The sequence below is a fragment of the Ovis canadensis genome, chromosome 15, assembly GCF_042477335.2.
Source record: "Ovis canadensis isolate MfBH-ARS-UI-01 breed Bighorn chromosome 15, ARS-UI_OviCan_v2, whole genome shotgun sequence".
Taxonomy (NCBI): domain Eukaryota; kingdom Metazoa; phylum Chordata; class Mammalia; order Artiodactyla; family Bovidae; genus Ovis; species Ovis canadensis.
This window is the reverse complement of record NC_091259.1, coordinates 30,020,001-30,040,386: the sequence shown is the minus strand read 5'-3', so window position 1 is coordinate 30,040,386 and position 20,386 is coordinate 30,020,001. Positions and strand designations below refer to the sequence as shown.

Genomic DNA, 20,386 nt, shown 5'->3' with positions numbered 1-20,386 from the left:
TGGGAATGTAAAAAAGTGCAGCCACTATGGGAAACTGTGGCATTTCCAAACTGTTAAATAGAATTACCATATGATCCAGCAATTCCACTTATGGGTATATGCCCAAAATAATCAAAAGCAGGGATTTAAACAAGTATCCGTGCACCAATGTTCATAGCTTCCCTGGTGGCTCAGGGATTCTTCTGGTAAAGAATCCAATCCACCTGCAATCCGGGACACACCTGGGTTTGATCCCTGGGTTGAGAAGATCTCCTGGAGGAGGGCATGGCAACCCACTTTGTCTGGAGAATCACCATGGGCAGACGAGCCTGGCGGGCTGCAGTCCATGGAGTCGCAAAGAGTCAGACAATACTAAGCGACTAAGCACACACACAGCATAGCAGAGTTCATGGCAGCAGCATCCACAAGACCCAAAAGATGAAAACAACCCAAGTGTCTACTAACAAGTGAACAGAGAAGCAAAATGTGGCATAATCCAATGGAAGTCTTAGAAAGGACACATGCTGTAACATGGATGAAACTTGAAAACAACCTAAGTGAAATAAACCAGAGACAAAAGAAAAATACTGTATGATTCCACTTATATGAGGTACCTAGAACAGGCAAATTCACAGAGACAGAAAATAGAATAGAGGTCACCAGGGACAGGAGAAAAGGGGAATGAGGAATTGTTGCTTAATTGGTATAGAGTTTCAGTTTGTAATGATGAAAAAGTTCTGGAACTGGTGGTGATGGTTGCACAACACTGTGCGTGTATTTAATACCACTGAATTGTATACGTAAAAACAGTTAAAATGGCACATTTTATGTTATATTTTATCACAATAAAAATGCACTGGGTACTTAGGGAGTAGGATAGACACATAACATATAAACTTAAAACATGTGTCTATAAAATATTCATACTGCAAAATATACACCAATGAATTATTAATATTAGTAAGAGATAATTCAAATTCTATAGTTGATCAAACAATAGAATGCAATTTCCATCAACATCCTAACTATCTTTTTGTGGAACTTGGCAAATTGATTCTAAAATTTACATGGAAATGCCAAGGGTCAAAAATAGATGATACTCTTGCAGAAAGACAAACTAAAATGATTTGATCTACCAGATGTTAAGACTTATACAATTATCATAATTAAGACAGTGAGGTAATTAAGGCATTATAGCTAAGATGGGATTAAATAAAAAACAACAGTTAGGCTAATAGAATATAATAGAGAGCCCAGAAACAGACCCAAGTATACACAGATAGCTGATTTATATTAAAAATGGCTTTGAAGAGCAGTGAAGAAAGTATGGTCTTTTTAATAACTAATATGGGGACAACTGGATAGCCATACAGAAATAAACAAAACTTAGTCACTACCTAACATCACGTACAACATAAATTCTATATTCATACCTGTTTCAAAAAATAATGAAGGTTTGGGAGATAATACATGAGAGACAGTTCCCATATATTACATTGTCATCTTTAATAGGAGATTTAAAAAAAAAAAAAGGAAAGTACTGATGTTAAGACTATTGCCTCTGAGTGTTCACCAACCCTAAATATTCACAATCTTTTCTCAATTGTAGCCAGTTCCTCACAATGAAAGACCCATCTTAAACTGGCTGAGTCATCCCAAATTCCTAAAAGTATCCTACCCTAACATCACCCTTCTGAATTATTACCAAGATTGTGTCAAGCTGAGGTTATTCCTTGTCACAGGTTTAATAAACAACTCAGCTTTGTCTGATCAGCAGTTTTCTTTGGCGATCTTTATCAGGGAGTCAAATATTGACAGTCTTTGAGATGTAAACTGAAATATTTATAGATGAAATTATATAACTTCAGAGAAAAATTTAAAAATAGAGAAAGTAAATAGGGATAGATAAGCTTGGTCATCGATTGTTGAAGCTGGGTAATGGTACATGTGAGTTCATTATACTATTCTGTCTAGTTTTTTATGTTTCAAATTTTCCATATTAATAAAAATAGTTATATTTCTTCTTCTAGTCCTTAAGAGGGTGACAGTCAATATAACTTATCTGACCATGACTACCAGGCTCACATCCAGAAAGCATCTAGCCAAATGTAGCCTAAGTCAGGATGGATTTTGCAGCTCTGCCCTTCAAGCAAGGCAGGAAGAGTGGAGTGGCTGTAGGTTTGAAAGAAATAACTCTTTGCAATGCTGTCCTACAACACCTGTAATGTAGACTAAGAGTAAATATGCTTAAATTTGACATTTAAATCTTGGTTTAAAAAAGTGGGGGTAGAGAATATTTGTTGGGCTTTATTTATTCAGAGAGTAAAACTGTGCTACAGTCAGCTAAATTCTTAGTTGTGCTTAGAAATGGGCTCCCTCCTACATTCTACACTGGAAAAATGAAACTTATTCTTAGAATCATGGACTCTGAAACCGGCAGTTACTAGGATTCCACACACACACAGAGTGATGATCAGTTTGAGGCTTTGAATAACTACTCATGTAAGTTGACTTTTCTGTGCATTTGTATGGAGGAGGAACCAGCTCAGGTTGATGTCCTGGGAACCAGTGAGGCTCTCGCTTAAACCCTGAGGGAATAGAAAAGAGGAGTCTTAGTAAGTAATCTCTTCGTTATTTCTGAGCGAATATACAGTGAAACCTGCCAGAGCTGAGAAAAGAGAGAAATCATTCACTCTTTTAAGTTTTCTTTGTGTTCCTCCTGAGGCTATAAGAATTAAAAAGAATAGGTCACCTACTATGGGTTGAAAGTGGCCTTCTGTTGTTGTAGCTTGTATCATATGTTGTTTCAAAGTAGTGTCCAAACTGGAAAGAAAAGGTAGTAGTTTCAAAATATAGGAGTCTATAGCCAAAGCTGAGAAATAAAGGACACAATGGCATAAATAAATTCTAGCAGGCTCTGTAATATTTTAGCTTGGCTAGAGATCTATACATGTCATTAACCTATATCCTACCAATCTTTATATCCTGTGTCTGTTTGTTTAGGAGATTTCAGGGCAAGATGAAGATAAATGACAAATCTAGCTGGCAGGGACCAGAGGAGAAACTAACCTGAATTAGAAGACATTATATAAATATTTCTGTAGATTAATTAAGTCCAAAGTAAAGCAAGAGAAAAAGCATGATACTCATCCTTTTATTACCTTGTGGTTGTTTAGTAGCTAAGTTGTGTCCAACTCTTTGTAACCTGATGGACTATAGCCCGCCAGGCTCCCATGTCCATGGGATTTCCCAGGCAAGAATACTAGAGTGGGTTGCCATTTCCTTCTTCAGGGGATCTTCCCGACCCAGGGACTGAACCCGCGTCTCCTGCCTGGCAGGCAGATTCTTTACCACCAAGCCACCTGGGAAGCCTTATAATAGCATAATATTCAGCTTGATAGTAAAGTGGGATAAGTGTTCCACCTGAGGACTGTTGCCCTCTTCCAACCATTCACTGAACAGAAGCCTGAAAGATCTCAGCATTGGAAGTTATCAGATTCCTGTTTCTCAAATGGCCATTGGTATTTCTTTTGCTAACAGAAGAAAACAAAGAAGAGAAAGTTCAATTACCTGGGAAGGCAAGGGTTTTGGCTGCACGATATTCTTTAGGTCATATCTTTCCTGGTTCCAGTTGCCCATCAGGGTACGGTTTGAATAGGCATCTTCATTAGTGTTGCATCTCCATCCATACTGGAAAAACTTGGACATATTATTCCAGTCCGTCCACACTTCAGCATGGCCATCTGCATTAATGAGGCTGCCATAGTGCGGGTTTGTAAGGAAACAGGCGAGGACCTGTCTCTGGGAAAATGTGGCAATAGAAAAGTTTGTTGCACAAACCAGAGAGAAGAAAACACATCCCCATCCCTTTCTTGTCCTTGGCCAAGCATAAGTACACCTTCTAAAGATCTAGTCTTTCCTCTCAGTTTAATAATTGTCATCCTGTTTCCTTCCAAGTTCATAAATCCTTTGACCTACCCTCTCAATCAGCAGTAGTAGATGACTAAATAGATTAAATGCACCTCCTCCCTCAGAAGGCAAGAGAACTTCAGTACCCTAATACTATTGGAGAACTAGAAAATATTCTGGTGATTTTGAGGTGTAAGAATTTAAGGACCAAGTACTGCTATCTTCAAAGAGAAGAGAGAGAAGTGAGAGCTGGATAACTAGATAATACGACAGATCAATGATCAACAAATGACGGTTTCCTTCCTTTGGGCCCAGCTCAAATGCCATATCTTAGGATACAGCGTTCCCTTTTCATGATGCCTTACCTCAAGTTAACTTCTCTCAATTGTCTCACACAGTACTTTATCTTCACGCTTTTATATATCCATAACTTTATACCACGTTAGAGTTCTTCAAGGAAGTGTGGAATCTTTTACACTGAAACACGCATCCCCTGAGGACAAGACCTGTTGCTTTTTCATTACTGCACCCTCTCCCTCTGTATACCCTCCCAATCAATAGTAATTTGCACATACAAGATGACCAATGTCAGAATTTCAATTTTTTTGTTAAGGAATCAGAAGCCTAACCATTTCTAACTTTGGTTAAAAGTTCAGTCTGGTCCTTTGGCTTAGGAGCAAGACAATACCTTCTCTGAAGATGAATACTTTGAAGTTGAGGAGCTTGTGTTTGAAGATTTTATAGCAGAGTAACAGCAAACCTTACTCTGACGTTCCATATTCTTTAAAACAAGAGATGACACTAAACCTGGCCTTCCCAGTTCTCCAGGCAAAGGAAGAATTTAGATCGCCCAGATCACCAGGTGGCCATGATTTGGTAGTCATCACCCACCCACCTTTCCACAGCTAAAGACAAAGCCAACTAAGTTTAAAGGTAACTGCCCGCACATCATGGGCCTTTGTGAAGACAGATGCATGCACTTAAGTCAACAAACAGCATGACGACTAAGAGCAGTTGGTCCCACAAAGTCCTCAGGCCAAGTACTCAGATGACATTGTCCCTGGGGCTGTTAAGGATAGACATCCCCACCCACTTAGTTGTCCAAACCTGAAAACTGGGGCTTATGTTTGACTCTCGGTCTCTCTTTGAACTCCCTTACATCTATTCAATCACTGCTGCTGCTGCTGCTGTTGCTGCTGCTAAGTCGCTTCAATCGTGTCTGACTCTGTGCAACCTCATAGACAGCAGCCCACCAGGCTCCCGCATCCCTGGGATTCTCCAGGCAAGAATGCTAGGTCTTGTTGATTTTTGAATCAGTGCACTACCTACCCTCCATCTCCACTACCAAGTTTCAGTTCAGATCACTATCAGCCCTAGTCTCCATTACTGCAGTAACCTTCTATCTGGACTCCTTGCCACCAACCTGTTCTTCTTCTATTCTTTCTCCATAGGAAAGCAGAATTTTTGAAAATGAAAATCTAATTGTGTCATCGTCTACTTAAAAATCTTTCAGTGGCTGGCCACTGTTTTCAGAATAAGGTTCAGGCTGTAAAAAAAAAATGCCTATATGACTGGTCTCTGCTTTTCAGTCTCATCTGTTATCCACTCTCCCTCAAATCACATTTCAGTCAAACTCAGCTACTGTGTTTTCCCATCATGCTTTTGCATTTATTGTTACTTCTGCCTTTTCAGTCCTCCTGACTCAGGTAAGGTGTAGTCCCCCCCACTCCCCTTAGCTTTCAACTCAGGTGCACTTCATCCACAAAATCTTTCCACTTCATCCCCAAACTTGGTCCCCTTCAGTGTGTTCCTCAGCGACCTGAATTACTCCATTTATAGTACTGCATCTCACTAAATCAGAATTGTCTCTTTTGCCGTGCATTCTCCACCACATTACAAGCTCAGAGAAGTCATAGGCCACATCCTGTTCCTCCATATATCGAACAGCCTTCATAGGCCTGGGGTATAACACTCAACACTTCTTCAATGCATAAAAGGTAGGGGAAAGAAGCACCTGGAAAAACTCCGAATAACAATGATAATCGGTTGCAGTCATTTCAGATGAGATGAAGGCTGTTACAAAATCCTCTGAGTCAGGATGCAGAACACAGCACCATCTCTCCTCGGCCTCAGCCCGGCCCTGCTTCGTTCACTCAGAACTCACTTCGACCTGTCTGAACACCCCCCACACCCCCGCCCCCAACCCCCCGAAGCTAGTGACTCCTCAAAGCCTCAGGCTTTGAAGTCGCTCAGGGCCGCCCTTGGGCTCAAAAGCATTTAACACTTCCGACGGGGTGAGGGAGTGATGGGATTGCGTGGCCGGTGTCTCGCTCTTGCTCTCATGGCTATTTTCCTACTCTGGACGTCGCCGCCCCAGTTTGTCAAGACAACCAGACGCTGTGACGCGTCATCAACCAGCTACGCGTGAAGAGGTGGGGCCACAAGAGAATCGCGAAGGAAGTGACGTAAAAAAAGAGCGCCTCGAAGAACTTGAGATGGGAGCACGTGGGGGCCATGGCCCCGCGGCGCCTCCTGTTGGTTGGGGAAGGGAATTTCTCTTTTGCCGTCGCTCTGGGTGAGACCCTGGATCCAAACACTAGTCTAACCGCCACCTGTCCCCAGCGCTCAGCGGACCTGGCCCGGGATCTGGTGGCCCGAGAGAACATACAGCGCCTGCGCGAGCGAGGTAGCGAAGCCCCGCCCTCCACGAAGCCACGCCCAGCTGTGGCGCCCCTCGAAGTGGAAAGGGTGGGAATAGTGGGGATTCAGGGAACTTGGCCGTTGCTCTTGGTCTTCCCCGGGGCTTCCCAGGCGGCTGTTAGTGGTAAAACACCCGCCTGCCAATGCAAGAGTCGTAACAGATGCGGGTTCTTAAGAGATCCCTGGGTGGGGAAGATCCCCTGGAGAAGGGCATGGCACCCCCCTCCAGGATCCTTACCTGGAGAATCACATGGACAGAGGACCCTAGCCGGCTACAGTCCATAGGGTCTCAAAGAGTCTGACTGGACCAAAGCGACTTAGCACACACGCACTTCATCTTCCCATGGACATTGACAGACAGCCTGCTGTGTGCCTGGACTTGGGCTGTTTTGCACTTCGTGTTGGGGAGGGTTTTTCTCTCGTTCCAAGGCTTTGTTACATCCTCCTGTCTATATTTCATGCCAGGTAATGAGGTACGCTTCGGTGTGGACTGCACCCACCTGGCAGATGCCTTTGAACCACAAGACAGAGAATTTGATCGAATTTATTTTAACTTTCCGCACTGTGGGCGCAAAGCTGGAGTAGCTAAGAACAGGGAACTGCTTGCCAAGTTTTTCCGGAGGTGAGGAGAGCTGAGCATTCACGAGTGAAATGTTTAAGATGTACATTGCCTCTCAGACATGTTAGTTTGGGAAATAGGACTTAAAAGAGAACGTGTTGCTCCAAAGGAACCCAGTCTAGTTGGAGAGGCAGACATTTAACCCTAAATGCTAAGTGCAAGTGCAAACATGTACTGTTGGGCCAGAAAAGGGAGGGTCTCCTATTTTTGATAATGCAAAATGATAGTAGCCAGTATAAACTAATTTAGGAGACAAACTATCTGCATTCAAATCCCCACCCACCACTTAGTAGCTTTGTGGTTTTTGTGATTGTTTACCTGATCCTTATTTGCTTTTGCTTCCTCATCCATAAACTGAAAATATTAACATAACTACCTCATAAAGTTATTGTGAACTTAAAAGTGCTGTATACTATTATACCAAAACATGAAACATAGTTATCATGAAACTTTGCACAGAGGCAGTATTTTAAGTTAGTATTTGAAGTACAAGTAAAATTTTAACAAGCAGGAGGGGAGTGAAAAGAACAGCTTTCTAAATGAGAAAGAACAGCCTGATCACTGAACCACATATAGTAATTTTATAGACATTGACTTTTCAATGAAATATAGGTGAACAATAGAAATGTGAAGCTGGATAACTTTCTGGTCAGCCACTAATATTAGTTATGAGTTGAGCATTGAATTTAAATTCTTACTTCCAGCTCCTTTTTTTGCATGTTTGAAGTCTTAATAGATCTTTACAAATAGATATGATTGGATTTTAATTATCTCACAGACCAACCATGTATATACAGCTAACTCCTACTTGTTTCTGGTAAATGATTGGTGTTTCCTTATCCCCATTAGCTGTGCAGATGTGCTTGCCGAGGACGGAGAAGTCCATGTGGCATTGTGTAGAGGACAAGGTGGGACTCCTGCTGATAAGCCAATGAGAGAATGGCACAACAGTTGGCAAGTGGTTGCTATGGCCGCTCTGGGGGGATTCATTTTAAGTGATGTGCATCCCTTCAACTGTGAGGCTGTGCCAGGGTACAGGTGCACTGGATATAGGTAGGTAATAACAGATCTCAGCTTTTTCCATCTCTTTCACTAATGATAAAAAAATCCCATTGACACTTTTCCTTGCTAGTTTCTTGATTCAGCCTTTAGGAATAATTGCTTTCTTTAATAGTGACAGACTTAATAACTGCTATTTTGCCAGGAGTCAAGATAAGTCCTTTCATATAGAAGGTGCCTTGAACCATATCTTCACCCGGAGCTTACCCTTTGAAAGTTTGCAACCAAGAATCTCTAGGATCAAACTGGGTGACCAGTGGTTTTCTTTTCTGGAACCAGAAGTACTTGTAGGAAAACTGAACAGGTAACCTGATTTTACCAGAAACTTCTGTCTCTAGTTGTATCCTGATTGACTTAATAATCAGGCAGTCATACATTGAATGGATGCTACATTAATTGTTAATGATGTTGTGCTGTGAATACTTATAAATCTGGCCCACACAGTCTCTTCATAATTAAAAATTTTCATATTATCTGCAAATATCTTATGATATCACTTATATGTGAAATCTAAAAAAGGGGGTACAAAACAAATAGTTACAGATGTAGAAGACAAACTTATGGTTACAAAGGGTCGAGGGGTATAAACTTGGAGATTGGGACTGACTTACACATATCTCTATATAAAATAGATAACTAATAAGGGCCTATTATATAGCGCAGGGAACTCTACTCAGTACTCTGTAATGGCCTATATAGAAAAAGAATCTAAAAAAAGAGTGGATATATGGGACTTCCCAGGTGGTGGTAGTGGTAAAGAATCCATCTGCTAATGCAGAAGATGCAAGAATCATGATTTCTATCCCTGGGTTGGAAAGATCCTCTGGTGTAGGAAATGGCAACTCATTCCAGTACTCTTGCCTGGAAAATCCCATGGATAGAGGAGCCTGGTGGGCTACAGTCCATGGGGCTGCAAAGAGTCAAGACACAACTGAGCACAGCACAGCCTATGTATATGTATAATTGATTTGTACATGTGAAGCTAAAAGCAATATTTTAAATCAACTATAAATGGCACCCCACTCCAGTGTTCTTGCCTGGAAAATCCCATGGATGGAGGAGCCTGGTAGGCCGCAGTCCATGGGGTCGCTAAGAGTCAGATACGACTGAGCAACTTCACTTTCACTTTTTACTTTCATGCATTGGAGAAGGAAATGGCAACCCACTCCAGTGTTCTTGCCTGGAGAGTACCAGGGGTGGAGGAGCCTGGTGGGCTGCTGTCTATGGGGTCACACAGAGTCGGACATGACTGAAGTGACTTAGCAGTAGCAGTATACTCCAGTAAATTTTTTAAAAAAATTATCATATTTTCAGGTATATTATAGGCTGTTAGAATTCTGAAACACATGCTATTTCTCTTTATAGTAGATGATTTCTTTGTTTCCTATCTGTATCAACTTAAGGATAATCCTTTTAATTCAGCTATTCTTTTAAATTCTAGCTACATTATCACTATTTATAATTTTAAGTTTTAAAAGCTATTTTTGTGTGTGTTTAAACAGGGGCTTCCTCGAAGCACCTTCATGTCATCCTATCAAGACCATAAATGAGAAACTCATTGCTGAATTGGGGAAAGCTTTCCCTCTAAAAAGGCTGAAGTGTTCTTCCCCTTTGCTGCCACAAGGAGACGCCAGTGTTCTCACATCCCACAACCCTGACATCCTATCAACTGCCTTTTGGGTTAGTCTCCATGAAGATAACTCAGATTTTGAGTCCCCGACTAGTGGGACGACACAAGACATGGAGGACTTTCTGGTATCATTTTCAGAACTCAGCCTTCCCAACAGCCCTAGAAGAGACAGTAAGGAAGAAGCTCATGAAGGAACGCATGGCCAGGCCAAGGCCTGCCTTAGACCTTCTCTTCTGGTTCACAGCCAGGCTGTAATCCAAACACCGGACTTTCTCCCTGGTTCTCTGCACATCCTCAGTGGACCTGTCTTTCAAAGGTGCTGCATCTCCCCTTTCACAATGCCAGCATTTCACGAGACTTTGTATATCCTTGGATTTAATAAAAATCTGAAGGATAGCTGTCTTCAGTCACTACTGGATCATCTGAAGGGCATTCTAAACAACCTTCTGACCCAGACATGGCTGGAGGGCTCTGAATGGAGCAGTTCAGTGGAATTTGTTTTTCAACCAACTGGGAAAAGATATATGATTACTGTGAAGTCTCAAAATTTTGGCCCAGATTGTGTTAAGGACCTGATTATTGGGTCTGTTACCACATCTGCTACAAGCGTGATACACAAAGACCAGTGTTTTGTGTATGTGTCTATGAACTTGGACCTCTTAGCCATGCTTGTCTGGGGTATCTCTGATTGGAGGATGCTGTGGACCTCTGATAGTCGTTTCCTGAAGAATTTTGCCCCTGGAAAAATAGAACCCTTTAAAAGCTATTCCCTATATCCTCCATACTATGTGCATGATATTAGTTTTTGGTTAGATGAAAAGAAAAGATTTGATGAAGTCGAGTTTCACACTCTGGCCCGAGCAGTGTCCCAGGACACCGTTATATCCATACAATTCCTTAGTCGTTTTCAGCATCCAAAGACCGAACAGGTCAGCCTCTGCTATAGACTGACCTACCAGACCTGTGACAAGGCTCTGACCCAGCAACAGGTAGCATCAATGCAGTCCCAGCTTAGGAAAGAGATTCAGCAACGACTCCATGTGACACCTCGGTAGTTTAGTAAACTCATCTCTCCATAGTGATCCTTGTGGGTGTGGGTGGAAAAAGACCAATTTGTAAACTGTAGTTCTTTCTGGGCTTTTTGTTTGTCTTGTAAAAATCTTCTACTTTGTAAAAGATTGGTTAATTGAGGGGCTTCCCTGGTAGTCCAGTGGTTAAGAATCCACCTCACAGTGCAGGGGACAAGGGTTTGATCCCTGGTCGGAGAACTAGGATCCCACATGACTCAGAGCAACGAAGCCCTCACGCTGCAGCTACTGAGCTCTCACTCCAGAGCCTGTGTGCCACAACTAGAGAGTCTGAGCACTACAAGGAAAGATCCCGCGTGCCACAGTGAAGATCCTGAGTGCTGCAACTAAGACCTGATGTGGCCAAATAAAATTTTAAAAATGTAAAGATCGGTTGTTTGGCTCAAAAAATACCTGTGGCTCAGTCACTGAGACTGTAATGTGATTGGTGACCTTCAGAGTTATGCAATATTTTGATCATGAGTAATGACAGGGAAGGCAATGGCACCCCACTCCAGTACTCTTGCCTGGCAAATCCCGTGGACTGAGGAGCCTGGTAGGCTGCAGCCCATGGGGTCGCTAGGATTCGGACACACGACTGAGCGACTTCACTTTGACTTTTCCCTTTCATGCATTGGAGAAGGAAATGGCAACCCACTCCAGTGTTCTTGCCTGGAGAATCCCAGGGATGGGGGAGCCTGGTGGGCTGCTATCTATGGGGTCGCACAGAGTCAGACACGACTGAAGCGACTTAGCAGCAGCAGCAGCAGTAATGACAGGGAAACAAACAAAACAGCATCTTAAACGCTAGATACTATCATTCTGAAGAGGCAGTAAAACTTGAGTGTCTCCCCAAATATATTTATAAATAAATTTTATGCAATGTCAATTCCTCTTCCTTTACTATATCATCTCTAAATCAATTGAGAGTGGTTTTTAAAGTTAGACCATTTATTAGCTTGGTTCAGTTGCAAGTGCTTCATATTATTTTTGGTATCATCATATGTTTATTGTCTGGTTGACTGCTGTTCAAGCCATGGAACTGAATAGGCGTCAGATTTAGAGTTCACATTTGGGTCTGTCTGACTCTAAAGCCCATGTTCTTTCTGCCACTTTCTGTTACTCTACTTTTCTTTCCTTGGATTTCAACAATAATCTCTCAACTGTGATTAACACTAAACTTTGCTCCCCTTGATTTTGGGGCTTTCTGTTGTATCTCTAAAGAACATTGGGAAATTGGCCCAGCCCAGGACTCTGCAGAATGGGGTGCCCTAATGTGAATTAATGTATGTTCCTATTAATACCTAGGCTCTGCTGATTAGAATTATAGTGTAAACTCTGTGAAGGAAATAACTGTCTTACTTATTCTTTTTTTAAGTTTCTGTTTTTATTTTTTGTAACTGAAGTATAATTGACTTCAAATGTCATCTGTTCTTGTATTTGGACAAGAGCTTGTGGAAAGGCAAGAACTGAAAGAAAGAAATTAGTTTATTATAATGCGAACAAAATATGATGGTGACCTGGACCTGGGTGGTAAAAAGCGGTTGGACTGGGAAATAATTCAAAGGACTTACTGATAAATATATGTGCACACACAAATATTTTGGAGTTAGAGAAATAAAGAAATCAAACAGAATCCCTTAGTTTTCTGATCCAAGCAACTAGGAGAATAGAAGTATCTTTAATTGGAGTGGGAAAACTGGCATGGGAGTAAGTTTAGGTAGAAGTCAAGGGATCTCTTAAGGACACATGTATTGCTTGGCTCTCCACATAGACTAAGCTAATTGAGGGCAGAGGTGGCTCAGTGGTAAAGAATCCATCTGCCAGTGCAGGAGAAGACAGAGACTTGGGCTTGATCCCTGAGTTGGGAAGATAACCCTGGAGAAGTAAGTGGCAACCCACTCCAGCATTCTTGCCTGGGAAATCCCAAGGACAGAGGAGCCTGGTGGACTACAGTTCATGGGGTCACAAGGAGTCGTATATAACTTATTGACTGAGCATGCAAAGAAAGGCGATGTGACTTAACAGTTTTCTTCCAACCCCAATAGTGCTTAGCATGCATGAAACCAAGCACGACCCTGCAGGGTCTTTGGGGGTGAGATCCCTCCACCTCTTCCATGCCTGCCGCCTCTTGTTTGGAGAAAAGCGTTAGCCTCCTAGGCCTTTCCTGAGTTCCAAAGGTTTATTTTTTTGTTTGTTTTGGCCTCACAGCAGGTAGGGTCTTAATTCCTGAGACCAAGGGTAGAAGCCACGCCCCTTGCAGTTGAAGCGCAGAGTCTTCACCACGGGCGGCCAGGGACGTCCACCAAAGAGCAGATTTGATGGAATGAGAAAGAATTGAGAATATCCAGAATAAATCAGTCATGCGAGATAATAATAGTTTAGCTTTCAAAAAAAAGTACCTCTAGTTCTGCCTCAAGGGCTATAGATAATATTTTGAGTCATATCCTTGTGCGTTTTATTGATTCTAAACCCCCACCAGATGGAAGAAGTTAATTGCGTGTTGATCGCCAGGACATAGACCCCAGGAGGTTTTTGAGGCTGACTCCTGAAATACCACCCTGTTAACGTCATCATCAACCAGTCAAGGATGTCCATGAGCTGATCATGAACATCTCAACTGTTTCTCTCACCTTGCGTTTAAAACACCTCCCCTAAAGGCTTGGGATAGTTTAGGTCTTTTGAGCATGAGCTGCCCATTTTCCTTGCAATAAACACTGTACTTTGTTTCAACAAAGCCCAATTTTGGTACATTGATTTTTCTGTGGAGGTGGGCAGACCCACGTTTGGTTTGGCATCACTTGGATGACGAATCAGTTGAGCTGGATCTTAAAACAAGGACAGGGATGTGATGGGATGTTTGTTAGGCAAGGAGGGCATGCATTCCAGGCAGAGAGCATACATAAGCAGAGGTATAGATAAGGAAATATCTGGGGTCCTTCACAGGCTAGTTAGTTGAAACATGAAGTGTGTATAGGAAAGTAGTGGGAGATGAGATTAGAAAAGTAGATTGTACCTGGAGTTAGTTCATGAAAGCCCACGAATGCTGGAATAAGAAGTGTGTGTTTTATTTTGTAGGGGACAGGGAAAATCTGGTAATCTTTGATTAAGGAAGTGACACAGAGAAGTTTTTTAGAAAGTTAATTGGACAGTGTTGCACAGGATCAGTTTGAGATGGGAGATCCCTGTAAGGACGCTATTGTAGTAATCTTGGGTAGTCAGGGAGGGGCCTGACTAGAGTGAAATGAAAAAGAGGTGGATGTATGAGATATAGTTAGATTAGGATGTCTGAATTTGGTAACTAATAATTTCGTGTGGGAATTAAGCAATAGGATCAGTCTCCATTGTTAATACTTGGAAATTTTTAGTATGAAGTCTTAACTAGGGATCCTGTCAAGTTTCTCAGTCCCTCTATAACCTTGTTTTAGTTACTGGTATAGAGCTCCACAGGGCAGGACAGAGTTCTTCGACTTGGGGAGCAGGCAGTGTCAGGAACAGATGCATGACCCCTGAGTCACCGGTGCGGTATCATCAAGGTGCCTATGGAGGAATGCATGAAATTAAGAGCTTTTTCCTGGTCTCCTGGTTGGAAGAACACAGGCTTTGTAGCGAGACCTGGAGTGGAATATGGCTCTACCACTTCTTTAGCTATGCAACCTTGGGCCTCAGTTTCCTTTTTGGTAAAATAAGGTGGTTGTATTAAATTTTAAAAGGATGATTTCATCCTTTATGGTAAGCACAGTAAATGCTTACCGTAATATTGCAGTGAAAGTGAAGTCGCTCAGTCGTGTCCCACTCTTTGTGACCCCGTCGACTGTAGTCTACCAGGCTTCTCCGTCCATGGGATTCTCCACGCAAGAATGCTGGAGTGGGTTGCCATTTCCTTCTCCAGGGGATCTTCCCGATCGAACCTGGGTCTCCCGCACTGCAATCAGACGCTTTAACCTCTGAGCCACCAGGGAAGCCAGTGTTGTAGTAGCAATGGCAATAACTGACATCTTGTTGAATTTGCTGCACAGAATTTCTTTAGCCTTTCATTTTTCTTCTAATTCTGTATTCTGCTATTAGCCCTTTGTCTCTCTGAAGCAGTTAATTCGCTACAGGCTGTCCCTATTACTTGCCAAAATACCGAGGACAAGGTGTCAGTGATCTTAAAAGAATTTTCTCTTTGATAGATGGCTGTGCTATGATTTTTAACTGAGTGCCTATGTATTCCACGTGGAGTTGTTTTAATCACTATTTGTGCTTTCTTTTAAACGGATGCTGAAGGACAGTATTTGCAGGAGAGTGAAGAATGCTAAGAAGTGAAGGAAGAGAGAATTAGGGAGAGGAGGGAGGCATGTCCAGAGTTACAAGTTATGTGGAAGGGATAACCGTCGCATTTCTTAACTCGGATTTGCCCCAGTTGGCCCAGGAGAGCTGTAGTTTGGTCGTTTCTGCGCATGTCGAGGTCTTTTGTCCCTCGGCGGACACCGTTGCCAGCCCCGGCAATGTCTCCGCGCTCGTCGCTTTCGTAGGGTGCGGAGTTCTACCTTTTTTTCCCACGCTTGCCATGGCGAGCCGAGGGGCCCGGCAGCGCCTGAAGGGAAGCGGGGGCAGCGGCGGGGACACGGCCTCGGCCGCCGACAAGCTGCGGGAGCTGCTGTGCAGCCGGGAGACGGGCAGCGCGGAGCCGCGGCCCGAGTAGGTGTGCGGGCGCGGCGGGGGCGTGGCCGGGCGGCGCGGCGCTGCCGCGGGCAGGGTCTCGGCAGCGCGGTGCGGAAGGGTCCGCAGTCGCTTCACCCCGCGCCTGCTGCGGGCCGGGTGCACGCTGGGGCTCAGATGAGACCCCCACAGGCCTTAGATGAGACCGCCCCCCAGGGCTTAGATGAGACACCCCCCCCCCCCCCCCCCCCACACACACACACACACCAGCTCTGGCCCGTGCTGCTAGTGGAGGAACCTGGAGTGCAGGTCTGTGAGGCTTCCGCCCCAGGACTAGGATTAGTTGGAGAGAGCAAAGAGCACCTTGTATGGCTGTCTCACAGCTTCAGTGCCCCCAGGGTCTTGGCCCTTGACTCTTCTGTGTGGGGCCCAGCACTCTCAGCACCAGTAGCCTCCTCTCTCTCCAAACTGGGGGGCTACAGGTTAAGACTGCGCCAGGGAGCTGTCAGCGAATGGAATTGGAGGACACGGTGATGTCCTTTGCACACAGTAGCCTCTGGGCATTTGAACAGACCGGGAAATGAATAAAAGCCATGGAAAGTAATGACCTTGTTAGGAAAAGAAAGGGGAGAAGGAAATGGCAACCCACTCCTGTATTCTTGCCTGGAGAATCCCGTGGACAGGGGAGCCTGGTGGGCTGCTGTCCATAGGTTCGCTCAGAGTTGGACACGACTGAAGCGACTTAGCAGGAGCAGCAGCAGGAAAAGAAAAAAAAAACGAACGAAAGCTTGTGGCCTTCAAGTGAACGATTTGTTGGTTTGGGATAAGCAGAGTGTCACAGATGCCAAACAAGAAGTGGACGTAATGACTAACGTTGACTAAGGTCTTAATTCGTTTTTCACTTACTCTACGCAGAACAATTAACGGTTCACCCTTTCAGGTGACTAACTCAAGTGCTTTGGTGTCTCTTGCCGTGTTGTCCTTCTGTCTAGTTTTAGTTCTTCTAGTTAGCGTGTCCTTCCTATCACATACTTGTGTTTCTGAGCAGGTTATCTGGGAACAAAGCCGGACAAGTCTGGGCACCTGAAGGATCTACTGCCTTCAAGTGTTTGCTCTCAGCAAGATTATGTGCTGCCCTCCTGAGCAACATCTCCGACTGTGATGAAACATTCAACTACTGGGAACCAGTAGGTGATTTCTTTAGTTTTCTCTTTTTGTTCTCAATTTCACTGCTTGGGTCCTTGTTATTAATCAAGATACAAATGATATACAAGTGTTCAGTTCTGTTCAGTCGGTCAGTCGTGTCCAACTCTTAGCAACCCCATGAACCGCAGCATGCCAGGCCTCCCTGTCCATCACCAACTCCTGGAGTTCACCCAAACCCATGTCCCTGGAGTCGGTGATGCCATCCAACCATCTCATCCTCCTGACTACTAGTAAAATGACTTTATTTTCACCTCTGTATTCTAAGCTGATGATTTACCTACTATTGAAGGATATAGGAATTTGGCAGTGACATAAAACAGTATAATTTGTAATTTTCTTAAAACATTTTAAAAATCAAAGTAATGCTTTGAGGTAGTTTAAAAATATTAAGTGCAAAGGAAAAGCAGTAACTCTATTTTCTACATCTTGTGTACAAACACCTGTCCCCAGAGGCAACGACTTTCTTTAAATTTTTTGGCTTTTTTTCTACTGATGTTTACTAAAATAAACAATGTTACTGCATACTATGCTTATATTGCTGTTTCTTGATTTATACATTTATAAGTCTGTTGGACACGCTTATAGGAAATTCAGAGGTGAAATTTTCTGATCACAGTTTGCATAAAAAAGAAATGCTTAGTGTAGGTAGTTAGGAAAATATAGGATGTTGAGCTTTCCTGTTTTGTCTAAAGAGTATTTTTAAAAACAAATAAGTTGAGGATAAAATCTGAGCTTTCAATGTTGGCCAAATGATAGTCTTACAAGATTTATAATATCTTAATATATCAGGATTGGGTCATTTTGATTCTTATCCATCCATTAGTTGCAAATCTTGTTGACAATTTCAGCATTTTTATGTACCTTTGTCTAGTTAATATTTTTGCTTAGAAACTTTACCTGCATCCTCTTAATAAGAAGTTTTGGCCAGTATAACCCTGAATCCATTCATTTTGTATTTTCAGACACACTACCTCATCTATGGGAAGGGGTTTCAGACTTGGGAATATTCTCCAGCTTATGCCATTCGCTCGTATGCTTACCTGTTGCTTCATGCCTGGCCAGCTGCATTTCATGCAAGAATTTTACAAACGAATAAGGTAAGAGCAGGCCAACTTGGAAGCAATCACAGCTGATGAAGAGGTGGGTGAGTCTCTGGAACAGTTTTGTGAAAAAGACAAAATGTATTGGTCGTTAAGACAGGACTTGTTTGGAAGAAGAATCATTTATTTATTCATTATTCAACAAATATTAATGGAGCAACTTGTATTTGGTAGATGCTTTGTTAAGTGCTGTGAGTTTAACAGTGATCAAACCCCTCCCTCATGAAATCCAGTGAGGAAGACGAACATGGAACAAGTAATTATAAATGCAGTGTGTCTTGGAGGAAAAGTACAATGTGCAATAGGTTAGCGTATTAGGAGAGCTTAATGTAAATAAAATACTGAAGGATAATTAGGAGTTAACTGAGATCTAACCTGATTACCTTTCAGAAATTTGACTGTGATGTGTCTTTAGTGTGGATTTCTTTGGGTTTATCCTGTTTGGAGTTTATTCAATTTCTTCAATTTTTAGGCTTATGTGTTTTGCAAATTTGGGAAGATTTTGACTGTTACTATTATTTTTTTTAGTAGTTTTTCAATCCTGCCATTTTTTCCTCTCCTGAGACTCCAATAATGTGGATGTTAGATCTTTTATTATAGTCTCATGGGTCCCTGAAGCTCTCTTCATTTTCTTTTTTTGCAGTCTGTTTTCTCTGTGTTCAGATTGAACAGTTTCTATCTTAGGTTTTCCAGTTCACCGAGACTTTTTTCTGTCCCCTCCATTCTGCTGTTGAGTCTATCCATTGAGCATTTATTTTGATTATTGTATTTTATCAGTTCTAAAATTTCAGTTTGATTTTTCTTTTTATTTTCTGCTTATTTACTGAGACTATTTTTTCATTTGTTCCCAGTGTGTTTTTAATTGCTTGTTGAAGTATTTTTACAATGGCTCTTCTAAAACTTTGTCAGATAATTCTAATATCTCATCTTGTTTTAGGTATCTATCGATTGACTTTTTCCTTTCAGGTTGAGATTTTCCTGTTTGACAAACAATATTTAGTTGAAACTTGGACATTTTGGGTATTACAGTATGAGACTCTGGATGTTATTCATGGGCCCTGCAAGCTTCCTCTGTACTATTCTGCTTTTCTTATTTAAGCCTCTCTTTGAGCTGGCTTCTTTTGATACTGCTACAGTAAGAAAAAGGAGAGGGTTCTCCACCTGTTACTGCCACTAGGGGCTTGAGGTCTGCGTTCCCCAGTAGTCCTCCACGGATACCACACTACTGGTCAGGGTGGATATGCATCATTACTGCTAGATTTGGGGGAAGCAGAGTCCAGGATCTCCAAGTGGTCTCCACTGACACTGTGCTGGGAGAGGGAGCTCCTTAGCACTGTCAGGGAGTCCTTGTCTCCCACCTGACTTTTGATGGTGGAAGTGGAGCCACATTTTTTTCTGAGGTGCTTGGCTGGATTAGAGTGGTTATTGTCTAAAAGTTTTCTTTCTTGCTAGGCTACCCCTTTCTTGGTCTTATGGCTAGATAGAGCAGGCCTTGGTTGTTGTTTTTTACATCTGTGTACATTGGCCTTTCTAGTTTCCAACTTCTTTAGTTCCAAGTCTGGAACATAGAAGACCAGAGGAAAACCCAGGGAACTTACCACCATGTTGTTCCTCAGGTCCAATGTCCCTAGCCAATAGGTCTCAGGCTTGGAGGAGAGCGAGAGTGGTGGAGTGGATTAGATGAGACTGAGAGGAAGAGGCCAGGCTTTAGGCAATTAGACTTTCTTTTTTTTCCAAATGTATTATGAAACCATCAAAAGTTTTTGACAGAGGAGAGACATCATTGCATTTCCTTTTTAGAATAATCAGAAAGGTAGCACCTGTAGAGAGTGATAGAACTCTATCCCTCTGTCCCTAACTAGTATCAAATTTCTGATTTTTTTTGAACTTATTTGTCAAAGGAAAGATATACAGGAAGAGAGACTTAGTAGCAAAATAACAATGCACGTGTGCATGCATCCTCAGTCACTTCAGTTGTGTCCGATTCTTTGCAACCCACCAAGCTCCTCTGTCCATGGGATTCTCCAGGAAGAGTACTGGAATGGGTTACCATGCCCTCCTCTAGGGGATCTTCACAGCCAGGGGATCAAACCACATCTCTTGCTCTCCTGCATTACAGGCATATTCTTTACCCGCTGAGCCACCTGGGAACCCCCAGAGAGAAATAACAATATGCAGAGCTTAAAATTTCCATTTCCACTTGGATTTCCACTATTACTTCAAATTGTAGCTTCTAGAGTCCCAACTGCAGCATCATAGTTCAGAGTAGTAAAGGGTAGATTGTTGCTGAAAGACAGTTTAGTTCAGTAGCTCAGTTGTGTCTGACTCTTCGCAACCCCATGTACTGCAGCATGCCAGCCCTCCCTGTCCATCACCAACTCCCGGACTTTACTCAAACTCATGTCCATTGAGTTGGTGATGCCATCCAACCATCTCATCCTCTGTCATCCCCTTCTCCCCGCTTCGATCTTTT

At 42.7% G+C, this 20,386-nt stretch overlaps 3 protein-coding genes across 6 annotated transcripts in view; 2 read left to right on the top strand and 1 right to left on the bottom strand.

Moving 5' to 3' along the window:
• Window positions 1-1,295: 1,295 nt before the first annotated feature.
• Window positions 1,296-6,995, bottom strand: CFAP68 (cilia and flagella associated protein 68). Of its 2 annotated transcripts, none has more exons than XM_069555032.1 (4): window positions 6,827-6,995; window positions 3,550-3,780; window positions 2,736-2,802; window positions 1,296-2,567 (listed from the first exon to the last, which is right to left on the bottom strand). In XM_069555032.1, the coding sequence occupies exons 1-4, from the start codon at window positions 6,869-6,871 to the stop codon at window positions 2,398-2,400; spliced, it is 513 nt and encodes a 170-aa protein (XP_069411133.1). In that variant the 5' UTR covers window positions 6,872-6,995; the 3' UTR covers window positions 1,296-2,397. The 2 variants fall into 2 exon arrangements, with proteins under 2 accessions (XP_069411133.1, XP_069411134.1); XM_069555033.1 differs by lacking the exon at window positions 6,827-6,995 and adding an exon at window positions 5,903-6,314.
• Window positions 6,329-11,351, top strand: FDXACB1 (ferredoxin-fold anticodon binding domain containing 1). 2 transcript variants are annotated; one of them, XM_069554990.1, is made up of 5 exons: window positions 6,329-6,574; window positions 7,054-7,210; window positions 8,057-8,260; window positions 8,412-8,570; window positions 9,769-11,351. In XM_069554990.1, exons 1-5 carry the CDS (start codon window positions 6,403-6,405, stop codon window positions 10,949-10,951), a joined length of 1,875 nt encoding a protein of 624 aa, XP_069411091.1. In that variant the 5' UTR covers window positions 6,329-6,402; the 3' UTR covers window positions 10,952-11,351. The 2 variants fall into 2 exon arrangements, with proteins under 2 accessions (XP_069411091.1, XP_069411092.1); XM_069554991.1 differs by lacking the exon at window positions 8,412-8,570 and having other exon boundaries at window positions 6,346-6,574.
• Window positions 11,352-15,407: 4,056 nt separating this feature from the next.
• ALG9 (ALG9 alpha-1,2-mannosyltransferase) overlaps window positions 15,408-20,386 on the top strand; it is a 109,322-nt gene continuing 104,343 nt past the window's right edge. Inside the window, exons 1-3 of one of the 2 annotated variants that reach the window (XM_069554992.1) lie at window positions 15,408-15,646; window positions 16,656-16,794; window positions 17,776-17,910. In XM_069554992.1, the coding sequence (XP_069411093.1) occupies window positions 15,516-15,646; window positions 16,656-16,794; window positions 17,776-17,910 (405 nt within the window). In that variant the 5' untranslated portion in view covers window positions 15,408-15,515. Of the gene's footprint in view, window positions 15,647-16,233; window positions 16,548-16,655; window positions 16,795-17,775; window positions 17,911-20,386 lie in introns of those variants that run through there. The other variant, XM_069554993.1, reaches the window with a different exon arrangement.